At 36.2% G+C, this 14154-nt stretch overlaps 1 protein-coding gene across 1 annotated transcript in view; it reads right to left on the bottom strand.

Moving 5' to 3' along the window:
• Nucleotides 1-1479: 1479 nt before the first annotated feature.
• The window catches only part of ATP10D (ATPase phospholipid transporting 10D (putative)), a 94083-nt gene continuing 81408 nt past the window's right edge, over nt 1480-14154 (bottom strand). Inside the window, 7 exon segments of the mRNA XM_051963870.1 lie at nt 1480-2139; nt 4578-4765; nt 6793-6851; nt 6854-6896; nt 7015-7095; nt 9928-10128; nt 11803-11928. Of these exon segments, the coding sequence (XP_051819830.1) occupies nt 1791-2139; nt 4578-4765; nt 6793-6851; nt 6854-6896; nt 7015-7095; nt 9928-10128; nt 11803-11928 (1047 nt within the window). The 3' untranslated portion in view covers nt 1480-1790.

The raw sequence follows: 14154 nt of genomic DNA, 5'->3' as shown, positions 1-14154 counted from the left end.
TGTAAATGAATGATATTTTAATATTTTAGATGTTACAATATTAATTCTTTCAAAGATCTTATACAAATACAAATTCATCTTGTAGCCCTTTAAAGATTATTCTCTCTGCTACTATTACTACTTGCCCCTCTTTATCTTTCCATATCTTAATTAAGAGATAAGAAGGCTTCAAATGCCTACTCAGTAGGCAAAGAAAGATTAAAAACTCTGGAGCAGTTGATTGTCCAGATATATAACTACACTGATTTTTCTGTTTAGAAAGAAAAGAACAACTTGGGGGAAGGGAGGAGAAAGAGAATGCTTACTTAGATCCCTTTATCATTATACTAGCCATAATTGGATTAAGCGGATGAGTGTACAAATAGTGCCATTTTAAGCGGGTCATTTTTTCCCCATTTTATCAGAACCATTTTGTATGTCACTAGATTTTGTTTTAGAGAGTTGTGATAAATAACTAGCATGTGTTTATATTAATATCCATGGCAAACACCTTGCTGCATTTTCAAAAAAAAAAACTTTGAAGAGTCTCAGAAAGTCTTCTCATGCTATAAGGCATCTCATATAATCACAGTTTCATAACTATAGAACTGGAAGCTAAATTATAGATATAGTCAAACTAACTCCTTCATTTTATAAATGTGGAAACTGAAGGAGCAGCATAGGGACAAAAACAGCAATGAAAGTTGATTTTGAGTTTGGGTTCATGAGGAATCCTGACCTAGTAGACAAAGAACTTGATCTCGGTCAGAAAGAGCTGGGTTCAAGTTTAAACTCTGACCTATACTATTGGTGTAATTTTGGATAAGTCAACTTCTTAGTGCTCTAGGAAGCCCTTTACAGCGTTAGGTTGTAGAGAAAATACTAACTTACATTGGAAGGGGGAATTTTTTCACCCCAAGAGTTCCCTATGTCAGTGAGGTCACAGGTCTAATCCCTAACCTTGGAGTATGAATCCAGTATCATTAATTTTTGTTGATACCAAACTTATTCCCAGTATCATCCCTATTTTTTGAGAACTTGACAGCAGAGAGATGAAATTCTAAAAAACTAATGCTACAAGATTTTGAGACTTCCTTTTTTTGAGATTTGCTCTTTTTATCTGATGAAGGCTGCCATGGATCTAGAAATTCTGGCAGTCCCCCAGTTTAAGAACTCTTGGCTTAATTTATAGCATGGGAATAGGCAATGGGAGGAATCTGAACATAATGTTTCCTAACTCAAGGCACTTAGGAAGTGATCTAGAGGTGGGAGGAACTGGGGGAAGACAGAGTGGCGTTCTTGGACTTCTATTATCATGTTTTGTATATTATAGGTTAAATAGATTTATTGTAGGCTGGCCTAGGAAACGAACCACCATGAGAAAGGCATTCTAATTTCCAAAAGATTGACATGCAAATAGATTTTTTTGGAACTGATCTATTCTTAAGTTGGGAAATGTCTGTAATATGCATGTGTTTATTTTCTTTCAAGGTCTCCAAGTGAAAAGGGAATTATTTTATTTAATTCCCTCTTTAAATAGTTTGCATTTCAAAGTTAATTAAAATGCTTTTACAAAATCCAAAAATCCACAATAGCAACTGATTCCAGCAACGAATCAAATTAAAAAACCTACGCAGATCAACCTTTTAATCTTTTCTTAAAAATTCCATACACAGAGCATATTTTACAGACTTGTTATAGCCTATTAAAACATTCGTGTTCGTTAAAATTCATGTCAATCTTTTTTTGGTTAGGAAATATTTTCTTATTTTCAATTCCAAATTGCAAGAAATATTTTTTGGTTGTTGTTTTTATTTCTGAATGCTATTCTGTAGAGAATGTCCACTACTTGGTACAGTCTTCATAGCCATCCCTGAGACATTGGTTATATCTAAAGTAGCTTTGAACGTGGGAGAGTCTCTTTGCTTGCTATTAACAGATGCTGTTGTCACTGAGAGGTCACAAGAAGGGTCCAAGTTTCTCCTTCTTTCTAGTGCGTCTGTAGGATGAGAATGCCCAGTTGTCGTCTGCTTCACAGTTCTGGCTTCTTTCCACTTCTTAAGAGCTTCATTCCTTTCCTCCAAAGAAAGTTTATCGAGGTGTTTAGCTCTTAATATCAGAGAAGGAAATAGTGATCCCTGCAGAACTCTGTATATAAACCTATGGGACAAACAGGATTATTCAATTATTTCTCAGAAATAGCTTTGGAAATCAACTTTTTAGCTAGACCAAAATAACAATATTAAAGCACTATCAGGGCAGTTCTCTACCAGAAGTATAGCTATATAGCTTCCTCACTGTTTCCAAGCTCCCAGGATAGGTACCTTATTTGGTAGAGACATTCAATTTAGATAAAAGTACAATTTTAAATAAAAACAAAAAATAATATCGGTGAGGGGACCTGAACTTCTGAGTAAATTAGATGGTATTCATCTTAAGCCTTTTAGAAGGGTTGGCCAATTGTCACAGATCATGAGGCACATCTGCCAGTGAAGGAAACTCAATTAAAAAGTTTATTTTTTTTTAACCTCAGTTTTCCCCAGCACTTTTCCCTTGTCCCTTCTCAGAGGGTTATTCCACATAACAAATAATCTTTTTTAAAGATGAAATAAAGAGAAGTGAAAAGAAGCAGCATGCTGAAAAAAATGCAATGCCTGTGGACCTTCATGAAGGGATGTATTAGGAATACTTACTCATTAACCTCTTCATTTGAGTCCCTGTTTACGCTTTGCTACATTTACTTTTAATTTTGTGGTATGTAGTTCTTTCCATTTACATTCTCATAGTCATTGGGAATATTGTTACATATAGACAAATGCCATTTGGGGGTCATATTTGCCAATTTGCAAGCTATAAAGTGAAACTTTAGGGTTATTTTTCTTCTTGCAGTTCTCTTATTTAGTGATCTGGAGTATTCTCTCACATAGCTGTGAATATTTTGCTTTGATAATTGTTGATTTATCTGCTTATTCTCGAGATTTTAGAATTTCTTCCTCTGTATCTTTTCCTTCTTTCTTGCTTGGTTTCCCTGGAGATTAGATCTCAAAATCAATTCATGGTTCACCAAACCTAGGTCTCTGTCCCAATTGACTTTTAGGGAGACAGACCTGACTGCTGGGACCTTTTCCCTCAGGCTTAGTGGAGTACTATAATCCCCATCTTGCTTCTCCCTCTCCCCAACCTAATAATGCTCAGTCCTTTTTCCTTCATTTCTGGTCCATGGTACAGAGCCCTACCATGCTGGTACTATTGCATCCTGGGCAGATTTCCATCAGAGTTTGTATCTCTAATGTTCTGGGAAGGGAACCAGGTCAGGAGATGGAGATGCACTCTATTACAAGCCCAGACTTCTGTCCTCCCCATCAGCTCTTTTCATCTGCCCTTTTGTAGAGCTCTGATGCAAGAAAGAACACTGCTAGAGTGGAACGTTGCTGACTAGTCTGACTTCAGAAAATCTGTGCAGCTTGGAGGGTGTTATCTTCAAGGCACGTAAAGTTTGTGCTTCATGACAAGCTCCTGGGTCAGGAGTGTGGTGGGCAGTGGGTGCTGAGTGAGCACAAGTTAGGCATTAATTTATGGAGTCCTTGCCTTTGTTTTTTTATTTTTTTGGATTCTCAGTGTTTCGACTAGATTAGGGAGCTAAAGTTATTTTATTTTGGGCACATAATTTCTCTTTTGGAGTAGTCTGAGAAGTTGTGAGGATGGAAGGAAAAATTTAGTTTGCTATCTTGTTAGTCTCATAATTTGGAATTTGACTGACACCTTAATCAGCTCCAGTGCATTATGGATTAAAGTTGGGAGTGGGAGGTTATTTCTAAGGCAGAGATTTTTTTTTTAATTAGACCTGCTTTTTCTTTTAATTAATACAGAAAAAAATAAGGATTGGAACTTTGGCTGTATAGTATGACTTGGGCACTGGCTTTTTGAAGAGGTGACTAATATCTGGCTGAAAATGTTGCCAAATATCTATATCAATTTTAAAAAAATGCAATTTTTAGCAAAGGAAAAATCCCTACACATCAATACTTTTCAAGCTTAAATACTTTGAAAGATATTGATAGTAATGAGCATGGGGGTGAGGACAGGGTATATGTGTGAATTCTACAAAAAAGCAATAAATAGAAAAAGTAATGTTAAGATTAGAGAAATGTTTCCTGATTTTAATTAATGGCAGTGATGAAAAGCATGAATAAAATGTGAACTTCGTATTATACTATATAGATTCTTGTGAGCATCTTTGTTCTGTCATCATAGTAAAAAAAAAAAGTTTAACAATTGAGGACTGCAGATTTTTTTAAACTGCTCTATGAGAAAGAGATTTGTAAACAATTTTGGTTAAGTGAAATTTAATGAGAAAATTCTTATCTCCAGATATATCATATTGGGTTGGGGGTATGGAAAGAGAACAGTCTAGTTTATAAAACACAAGATGATGGGTATGAAACCCCCATAAATAGTTTGATGTTCCTGAGATGTTGTCTTTAAGCCATTTGCCTTTAAGTGGTTCAGGTAGAAAATGACCTAAATAAAAGACAGACCATACAATCTCTTAAAGTCTTTGGCTTTAGATTATTTAGGTTGTGAAATCCAGACCGTACCTAGGGAGAAGAGCAATACAAGTTGTGAGGACACAGACTAAATAAAACATTGGATCCATCATGTGCTCTTCCATGATCCAGTAAGGGTTGGATGGTGGGTTGCAAGTCACACACATTGCTCCAAACACCAAGGCAAAGAAAAAGTAAATTAAGATACTGCTACTGATGACCACCATGTGAATCCAAGTCTGCAAGGCAAGGGAAGAAGAGCAGAGAATGTAAGTAAGACATTAAACTCCCTGGGTCTCACAGCCTGGTAAAACTTTCTGGACTTACATAAAACTATAAATGGATGAATTGCCTTCCATTACAACTGATTAGCATACTCATTTGTTTGTCTCATGAGAAATCTCTGAGCTAGTGTCTGTGGGAAGAATTCAGTGATGCTAGTAGGAGAAACTTGCAATCCTTAATATTTCAATAACTATTTTAATATAATTGGTTTCCTTTGTGACTTTTTTATGCATTTGAAAATGTTATTTTGAGAAAGGATCCACAGACTTTATAAGACTTTAAAGGGACCTGGAGATATAAAAATATTTAAGAGCCCTTGCTCTAGAGGTTATATTTTAAAATCCATAGTATGAAAAAGTACTTTAATCCTTTTACTTGGTTATTCAGTTATAATATGTATTGATTTCACAAGAGGCACATGCATTTCTTATCTGTCCTAATCAACACAAATCATTTAAACTCTTTTGTTTTAGTCAATTCGGTAATTTTTTTTTTCCCATAGATCTGGAGCATTGTTTCTCAGATTTTTCCTTCCACAATCTTTGCGCTAAACAGTACCCCCCCTGCCTCTTTTAAAAAGACTTGACTTCTAATAAGTATTTTACTGTCTTTCACTCATTTTAGAAATGATTAGGGTTTTCTCCTTAGCTAAAGTCTGGGCTGAAAGAAGGACCCCAAAAGATGAAGATGCAGATGTAGTGGAGTCTGCACCAAACCCAAGGGTAGAAGGAATTAGAGTGGATGTAATGCTAAAAAAGTTGACAGTTCTGTAGGAGGCCAGCCTGTCCGTTTCTCTCTAATTTCTATCTTCTCTGGCAGCCAACTGAGGAATTTCAATTCACTTTGGAGGCAGAAGTATCTAAACATCTTTCCTATTTGATATGCTCTATAATTCTTCAGATGTCGAGGATACATCTGATATGGTGGTCAGAAGCATGTTTTGGGACATCATCCCATTTTTCACTTGATAGCTTCATAACTTCCTGCATTCTTTCATATCAAAGTATATTAAAAAAACCTACAGCAGGATTTAATTTTGAGGCCTTCCCTTGTTCAGTCCATCTGGTTTTCTTCAGAGATTTATGAAAACCCATTCACCTCTGTGTAGATCACACCTTTCCATTCTAAGTCTTGTTGGGTTAAAGTAGGCCCTAAATAGGGCTGAATTGCTTGACGTGTAACTCCTTCCAGATTTTTTCTTATTTAAAACACATTGTTTTAAGGGCCAGGTCATTCAAAAAACATTCTACTTTTTCTTCTTTCTACTTCCCCACATCTGTAGGGATAGCACTATGAATCCTTCCCCCCATCAAAAAAAAAAAAACCCTAAACATAATAAAATTCTTTTTGGACTAAGATAATAAGCCACCAAAATATAACAAATGCTGCATTATCTGTTTCAATAAATATGCCAATGTTATTTTAAAAAATAGAAATTCTCTTTCTGCCTTCCTATTTCCCCACCTCTTAATATTCCTATCTAGCAGGTGCTATGTTTAACAAGAATATCATCTTACCTTGGCTGGCACTGATTCATTAAACCTGGAGATGAAAAACTGATAATACCTTTTTATTGTAGCTAAAATGGCAAATAATGAAAATCTCACATTAGAAAATGTCTTGTACAAACTTTATCACCCCTTTTGATTAGGTCATTATCTAAATTTTACTGATGGGGAACCAGATTGAAGGCAATAAAGGGACTTTTTGAATTATGTCAAGAATCAAATTCAGATCTTTTTAACTTGAGAGTTGCATTCATGAGCAACTCCTTGATAGGATTACAACAAATTCCCAGTTGAACTAATGGGGGATAGTTATGATTTCTTGGGTCACTTATCCAAAGCCTGATCCATGAAGCCACAAATATCATTTTTTTCTTGTCACTCTCCCTCTTAAGAACTCCCTTTGCACCTAGGCAGCAAGAGCTGTCCAAGGTCCCATATAATGGAGAACCAGGTTGCTGTATGTTTCCACTCACCAAAGTCTTACTTTCAATTACAAGGTGGAGAAGAATGATGAACAGAGCCGCAGTGTTCAGGGGTTCCCAAACATAAAGATGTCAATGTCTGAGCCCTGGTAGGTCTACAAAATGAAAGGAAAAATGGGAAATTAGTTGTGGGTGATGACAAGGGACCAGCATAGCAGGGTAAATCTTATTAAACAGAGCAGAAGAGGAATAACGATAATTCTGTGTACTCACATAGTAAGGCACAAAGAAGCAAACCAGACTTTGGTAAAAGGCATCAAGCAAGGTGATCCAGAATGTGAGTGGTAAGTATGCCTAGAAATGAAATAGATATTGAGTGAGAGAGAGATAAACTGGAATGAGACAAAATGCCCCCAATCCCACCTGTAGAAGACAGAAGCCAGAAACAGGATGGGCGCACAGGTGAAATGGAATAAAAAAATCTGGTGAAGCTCTTGCTGACAGATAAAACTTACTATTAGCAAAACAAAAAGCCCTCTCCTTCAAATAGACTCCAGAATCACCTTCTCTTCCTAATTTGGCTTTTTTGTTTCTTATTTTTCCAAAATGCAAAAGTTCAAACTCATTTGTAAAATATTCTACCTCCCAAATAAGGCAATGTTACAATGAGTACACAAGTATATGTTGGATATTTTTTTTCTTTCTCACAAACTTACTATACTTACAATCAATCACCTTTTGTGGTCCTTTGGATAATCAAACTAATGATGACTTATGGTTCTTTCACAGAAATTCCCCCCCTCCCTTTCCAGAATCACTTTCTCTAATGAGTCTAGAAGAAGAGACTGTGTTAAGAGTTGAAAGAATCCCAATGGTCCAAGGGGGAAAGATTTAACATTAAATTAAGGTTCTACCTTAGATCTTATTCTCTCTCATCATATCTTTCTACCTTTTCATTCCCCCTCCCTATGACTTCCAGTCCCTTTTCCCTCTTGGTCCTCTGTTATCTCTGCTCTTAGTTTCATCCTTTTAGAATCTTGATCAATTTAGCAATACTTTATCCTCTTAAAAGGGGCAGCTAGGTTGTACCATAATGCCTGAAGTCAGGAAAACTGATCGAGTTCAAATCTGGCCTCAGATACTTCCTAGGTATGTGATCCTGGGCAAATCACTCAATCTTATTTGCCTCAGTTTCCTTAAATATAAAATAAACTGGAGAAGGAAATGACAAATCACTTTGATATATTTACCAAGAAAATTCCAAGTAAGATCATGAAGAATCAGACATGACTGAAATACTTGAACAACAAGAATTCATCTTAAACTGCCCCCTTGTCCTGCCAAACCACAACCCTTCTCCAAAATTCTTTTCAGGAAAAAGTCACACTGTAAATTCACATCACTTAAGAGGGCCCTGGTTGCTTCCAATTGCCCTGCATCTTCCACCCAACTTTCAAATTACCTTTTCTAAGGTGCTGATTGAATAGTGCTGTTCTCCTATTCACACATCCTTAGGGGCTCTGGATAGCCTCTAGAATAAAATGTAAACTTTTCAGCTTCTGACTTCCACACTACAAATACACTGACTCTCCCCCAGCTTAATGTTATGGCTATTAGAGTAGGAAGGGAACTTGATTATTTGAATGATTGTTTCATTTTATAATGAGTAAACTGAGATGCAGGATTTGAATCTAGGTGACTTTATCAGAAGTCTATTGCCCTAACCACACACCAGCTCTTGCATTTCCCATCACTTTTCATCCCAGCCAAACTGGCCTGTTTGCTATAGACTCCAAAACCACGCTTTCGCACCCCTCTCTTCCATATTTCCTCCTGGACTGCTTTTGTCCTACCCCTCAGTCCCCTTCAGCATCCCTAGTTTTCAGTGTAACCGACACTTTCTGTAATAAACCTTTTATGATCTTTAGACTTCACCCTGATTTATATTCTCTACTGATCTTTAAATTTGCCCTATATTTATTTATCAATATATATGTTGTAAGCACCCACCCACACAGGTTATTTAGCATACTGAGTATCTAGAACAGTATTTCACAGATTATTATGTATTTGTTAACTGTTTGTTGAATTGAATTTAAAATCTGAAATAATTTATTACACTGGCTAATAGACGTAGACCCACAGGGCTGGGACTGACAACACTGATAGACAGTGGAGAAAGTAAAGAGAGGAGATTTGAGACAAAACGAATGAGAAGCTATTGGAAACCAACCCGGGAGAACTCTGCAAAAAGAAAGATGGTCAGGGGATGAAAGAGGACACTTTAAGGGTGATGAGAGAAAGGTGAGAGGATATTGTATCCTGGAAGAGAATCATTTCACGTCAGCATTCCAGACCTCTTCAACATTAGGGAAAAGGGATTTAGGGAGCCCAGGAGAGCAGGTTTCAGAGCAGTGAAGACAGGAAATGAGCAAAGCATAAAAGAAAGCATGCTTGGAGGACAAGTTCAAGGGAAGGGCAACTTCTGGAAAAGGTGAATTAAATGACAATTACTTTATATCAAGGGCAGCCTGATATGGCTCTGCCTAAGGCTGTTACCGGCACATCATAAAAGCCGGCCAGCCTATCAGGACACATATAAGTAAAGGGCTGTTAACAAAGTTTACCAGCAGGACAAATGATCTCAGCCCCCCCAAGGGAGAGCACAGTTATAAATGTCAATCCACATAAAACGAGCCCTTACAATATAGTACAGGTCAGGGCCACCATGAACATTTTCATCCAAAAGGACATCGCCTCAAGAGAGCCTTTCATTTTAAACCAATGGCTCTCTCAGTTGCACACTCCTATGTTCTTGGCTCCTAAACTTGTGACCACTTAAGAAGAAATCTTTGTCTTTCTGAGATCAAATCAATCAAGTGACTGATGTAGAACCATGAGGCAGGCAACAAGCACCAAGCACTGAGCTAAATTGTGAGAATTACAAACAAGGGCAAAAGAACGTCAGAGGAGTCCAAACAAAATATATACTAGATAAATTGGAGATGACAACTGATGTGATTGGGGGGGGGGGGAGAGACTTGTCTGGGGATGCTGTGAAGTTAAGACTTGCCAGAGAGGGGCCTTGAATTCAGGCCACCTTATCTTCCCCCTGCATCCTCTAGCCACTCTTCCATTTTGTCTCTCATTGGTTTCCATTTGTATGAATAGGATTCTAACGCCTACCTCTGATTTCTGGCCACTCTTGTAAAGTTCAGGTAGTTGCATGAGAGTTCCTGCAGAAATGTCTTTTTCCAGGATACCATAAATAACTGGAGGTACGGATGTGAAGAGGAGATTGAAGAAGATCAAAACCCAGTAATCTGACATGGACGTTCCAGAAAATCCACAAAAGAATTGGTACCAAAAGAGAAGGTTTACATAAGCCTAAAAATGAAGACACTCAATTTAGAGCAACAATAATTCATGATAGAAATGGCAGCTAACTTAAAAGTAGTTTTTTAAGGTTTTCAGAGTGCTTTATGAATTTTCTTGCTAATATAGGTGCTAGAATTAGCTCTATTTGGGGGATCAGAAAACTGAAACTGGTGTCCAAAGTAGTATTCTGAACTCAAATCTTCCTGATGTCACTCCTGGTATTTAATCCACTAAATCATGCAACTGCCTCCATTTGAGTATTTCATTACCTGAAGAGGTCAATTCTGTTAAACACAATGCTTTATCCCCTCAGACGTTGCTATGGGTGACAATGAGTAAATGGCCTTATTTTATTTCATTCACAAAGGTATCAGGGAGTTCAAATGGCAAGAGGCTCTGTACTAACTTGCAAAGATAATGTCTTAGGAAAAGCTGATCTAATGCCTCACAGCCTATAGAATCTCCCTTATAGCTGTATTTGTCCACTTGAGTGAGCAGCGAATAGTGTGAGATCACTGGGAAAAGTTGCCAAGGATGGAATTACCTAGGAAAGATCTTAAATCTTTCTTTAAATAATCTCCATGAAAGAATTTTTTTCCCCTCAAACAACCAACAATAATACCTTTCTAGCTCAGATACAAGTAGGTTTTAGGAATAAAGGTTAGGCATTGAAGGTAAAAAACTGCAGGTTTGGTGGATCAAAATCCAAAAATATTTCCAAGAATTTCTGAGACACTGGTTTATTTTTTGAAAGATAAGGGGGCTACCAGGTCTCTAGACTTTGCTGAAGGATGCATCTTTTAAATTAAAGTCAATCATAGGCACCAGGAAGATCTTTAACAAATGCAAGAATACTTTTCTTAAAATGACAGCTTTTGGCCAAATATCTTTTTTTTTTTTTAATCACCAACTTTTTCTTTTCTTTTCTGAAAAGTACTAAGTTTTAAAACAAAATTCTATTAACTTAAAAACCACCTAAAATGACCCATTCGAGAGAATTTATGTCAATGGAAATCTTTTTTTTTTTTTTTTAACATTAAGGGGAGAGGTTTTTGTTATGTTTTCTTTTAGTGAGCTAAAATTGAACTTAGTCTAAATTGTGCTGACCCAAATAATATAGGAACATTATTATTATCACCATTTTACCCCTTCATTATCATCTTTTTAAAATCAGAGAATTTTAGTTTGAAAGGATCCTAATAGTCACTTACTCTTTCCAAATCTATATAAAATGAAGTGAGATTTTAGTTATCCCAGTCACCAGCTTGTAAGCAATAGGGCGCAGACTAAAAATGAGATTTCCCATCAGTTTAACAATTAAAATTCTAAGTTCAAATTCTAGATCTTTCCCCCTTTCTCCTAATGGACAGTATCACACATTTCAAAGTTCCACTTTTCACAACCCTTTTATAGAGGATCACAAATCAGATTTTAAATGAACCAGACAAGACAATTGAATTTAAATGTACGGGGAGCAGCAAATCCGAACTGATGGGCAAGACTAGCAATTTGCTGCCAGCAGTTTTTGATAAAGCACTGAATTAATGGTCGTGCCATCTCATTTCCAGACCTCAATCATCAAAATTTGAGATGCTATCATCATTCTTTAATGTACCAGGGCTGACAAATAAGGGAAGAGAGTAATGGGAGAATGTGGAAACCAGATCCCCAAATGCCACATACCACATTCTTGTAGAAGAAATATAGAATCATGTTAGATAGTCTAGTATAACACCAATGTCCATGAACAAGTAGGAGCTTGGTGAGATGTCTGAACTGGGAAACTGCAAAATCACTGGCCATCACTGCCTGCAGAAAGAAAAGAAAAAAACTAAAGACATCAGAAGGGATTCATTAGCCATGACTTGCAAACTCTTAAATTAGCCAGTTCTGCTATTTGAAAGATAATAAGCATAAAGAAGAAGCTGAGAATATGAGAGTAGAACTATAAAAGTTTTGCATAGGAATTTTTCATTTTACCAATACGTACAAAATTAGATTTTTAAAAATCAATTCATTATTCCTTATGAATAATACCTGGCTTTCCCTGCCCTTAACTCTCCTTAGCTTGTGCTCATATATGCATCCGCTTCCTTTGTTCTGTTATTTCTCAGTGAAGTTTTTCTACTCGAGTCCTATTTTGGGAACTGCATGAAAGAGTACAGTCAAAACATTGCATGACTTTTAAGTAATCTTCTGGGCACTCACCCTATATATCAGGCAAAGAGATTTAAATTCTCAATCTTTCTAAGATAGACATGTCAGAATTTATATTTGTTCCACTTTCTCCAGTCTATCAACACTTGAATCTATAGTGTTCCTTACTACCTAGCTGGCAGTCATTTTCTAACTATAAAGGGGTAATGTCTTGAAAGTCATTTTCAAGGAGTTGATTTGATAATATTATAATAATAGAGAATGCACAACAGAGTATAGATAGTCCTTTAAAAGCTTCCTTGCCCCACTTTCTACAGTAACAAAGAATTTGTGGGGGAGGGATTCAATGCTCATAATTGGCTAAACAAGTCGTGGAAACTGAACCTTTAAGAGGTGATAAAGAGAATGAATACTGAGAAATATAGGGAGATCTATGAATTGATGCAAAGTAAAGTAAGCAGAACCAATTTAAAAAAAAGAATAACAAATTCTAAACACTGAACTTGGCTCCAAATAAGAGAAAGGAGAAGGCACCTTCCTCCAGATCTTCACAGAGGTGTGGGAAAGATAGAGGTGAAATTCTTATAGTGTCATTATTGGTTAGATTTAGTGACTTTTTTCTTCTTTTTACTTTTTGTTATAGGGGACGATTTTCTGCAATAGAAAATACTGTGAAAATAAGTGATAAAAATGATATTAATAAAAAATATTTTTAAAAATTTCCTTGCCAGTTTTTAAGCATTTTTTCTTTTATACCAAAAGTGGTTGTAAGACTACACATATATAACAAACATTTGTATATAATAAACAACTTTATGAGCTATAATTTCATCAGTATGGAAACATTCTTTCATGATTGTTGAGTCATTTCAGTTGTGTCCACAATAAAGTTGTGTTTTTTGGGATTTTCTTGACTGGAATGTTTTTCTATTTCCTTTTCCAGCTCATTTTACAGATAAGGAAACTGAGGCAAACAGGGTTAAGTGACTTTCCAAGGTCACACAGCTAGAAAATGTCTGAGGTTATATTTGAACTGAGGAATATGTCTTCTTTCCTCCAAGCCTGATGCTCTATACTACACTATCCATTTTCCCTTTCCTTTAGGGAATTGAAGGAAATTCAGTTTTTCTCCTTTAGAGATCACAAAAACACATTTAGAGCTAACAAGGGCCTTAAACAGTTCCAAACCCAGAGGGATTATGACTCATGCAGTGGCTAAGAACAAACAAACAAAAAAAAAAACAAAAACACATCTCTCCTGTCAGACTTTTTAGTGATGAGCTTCTTGGTACTTCACCTTTGTTAAACCTCACATAACAGATACAAGGATCCTACCAAAAGCCTTTCTAGCTGACTGAACCTGCCGGAACTTAAAACATTTACTTTAAGCATTAAGGATGACCTTTATGCCAGAGGCATCAGAATAGGGATTCAGTGGAAGATAATTTAAAGAAACTTACAGTAGTAATACTTATTTGTATAGAACATTTTGTTGTAAAGAGCTTTCCACACATCCCCTAATTTTATGCTTTCTTGTAATGTCTCTGTAGGTTAGATAATAAAATATCACTTACTCTTAGAGTTCACAAGATCATAGCTAAAGACCTGCAGCTAAAAGGGAACTCAGATGACATCTAGTCCAACATCTTTTTTTGATTTGAAAATCATTTGAAAATTTGAAAAATTTTCATTTTTCATTTGAAAAATGAGGAAATTGAGGAAAAATGAAGTGACTTGAACCCAATTCAAGAAGTGACTTGTTCAAGATCACAGAGCTAATGTATGATGGGACCAGATAGAAAAATCACATGATGTGACTATATCAAATACTCCCTCTAATATGCCACGATGCTCCCAAATTATGCAAGTTAACTTTTA

Source organism: Antechinus flavipes, chromosome 6, assembly GCF_016432865.1.
Source record: "Antechinus flavipes isolate AdamAnt ecotype Samford, QLD, Australia chromosome 6, AdamAnt_v2, whole genome shotgun sequence".
In the NCBI taxonomy this organism is placed as follows: Eukaryota; Metazoa; Chordata; class Mammalia; order Dasyuromorphia; family Dasyuridae; genus Antechinus; species Antechinus flavipes.
This window is presented reverse-complemented; position numbering and strand designations above follow the sequence as displayed.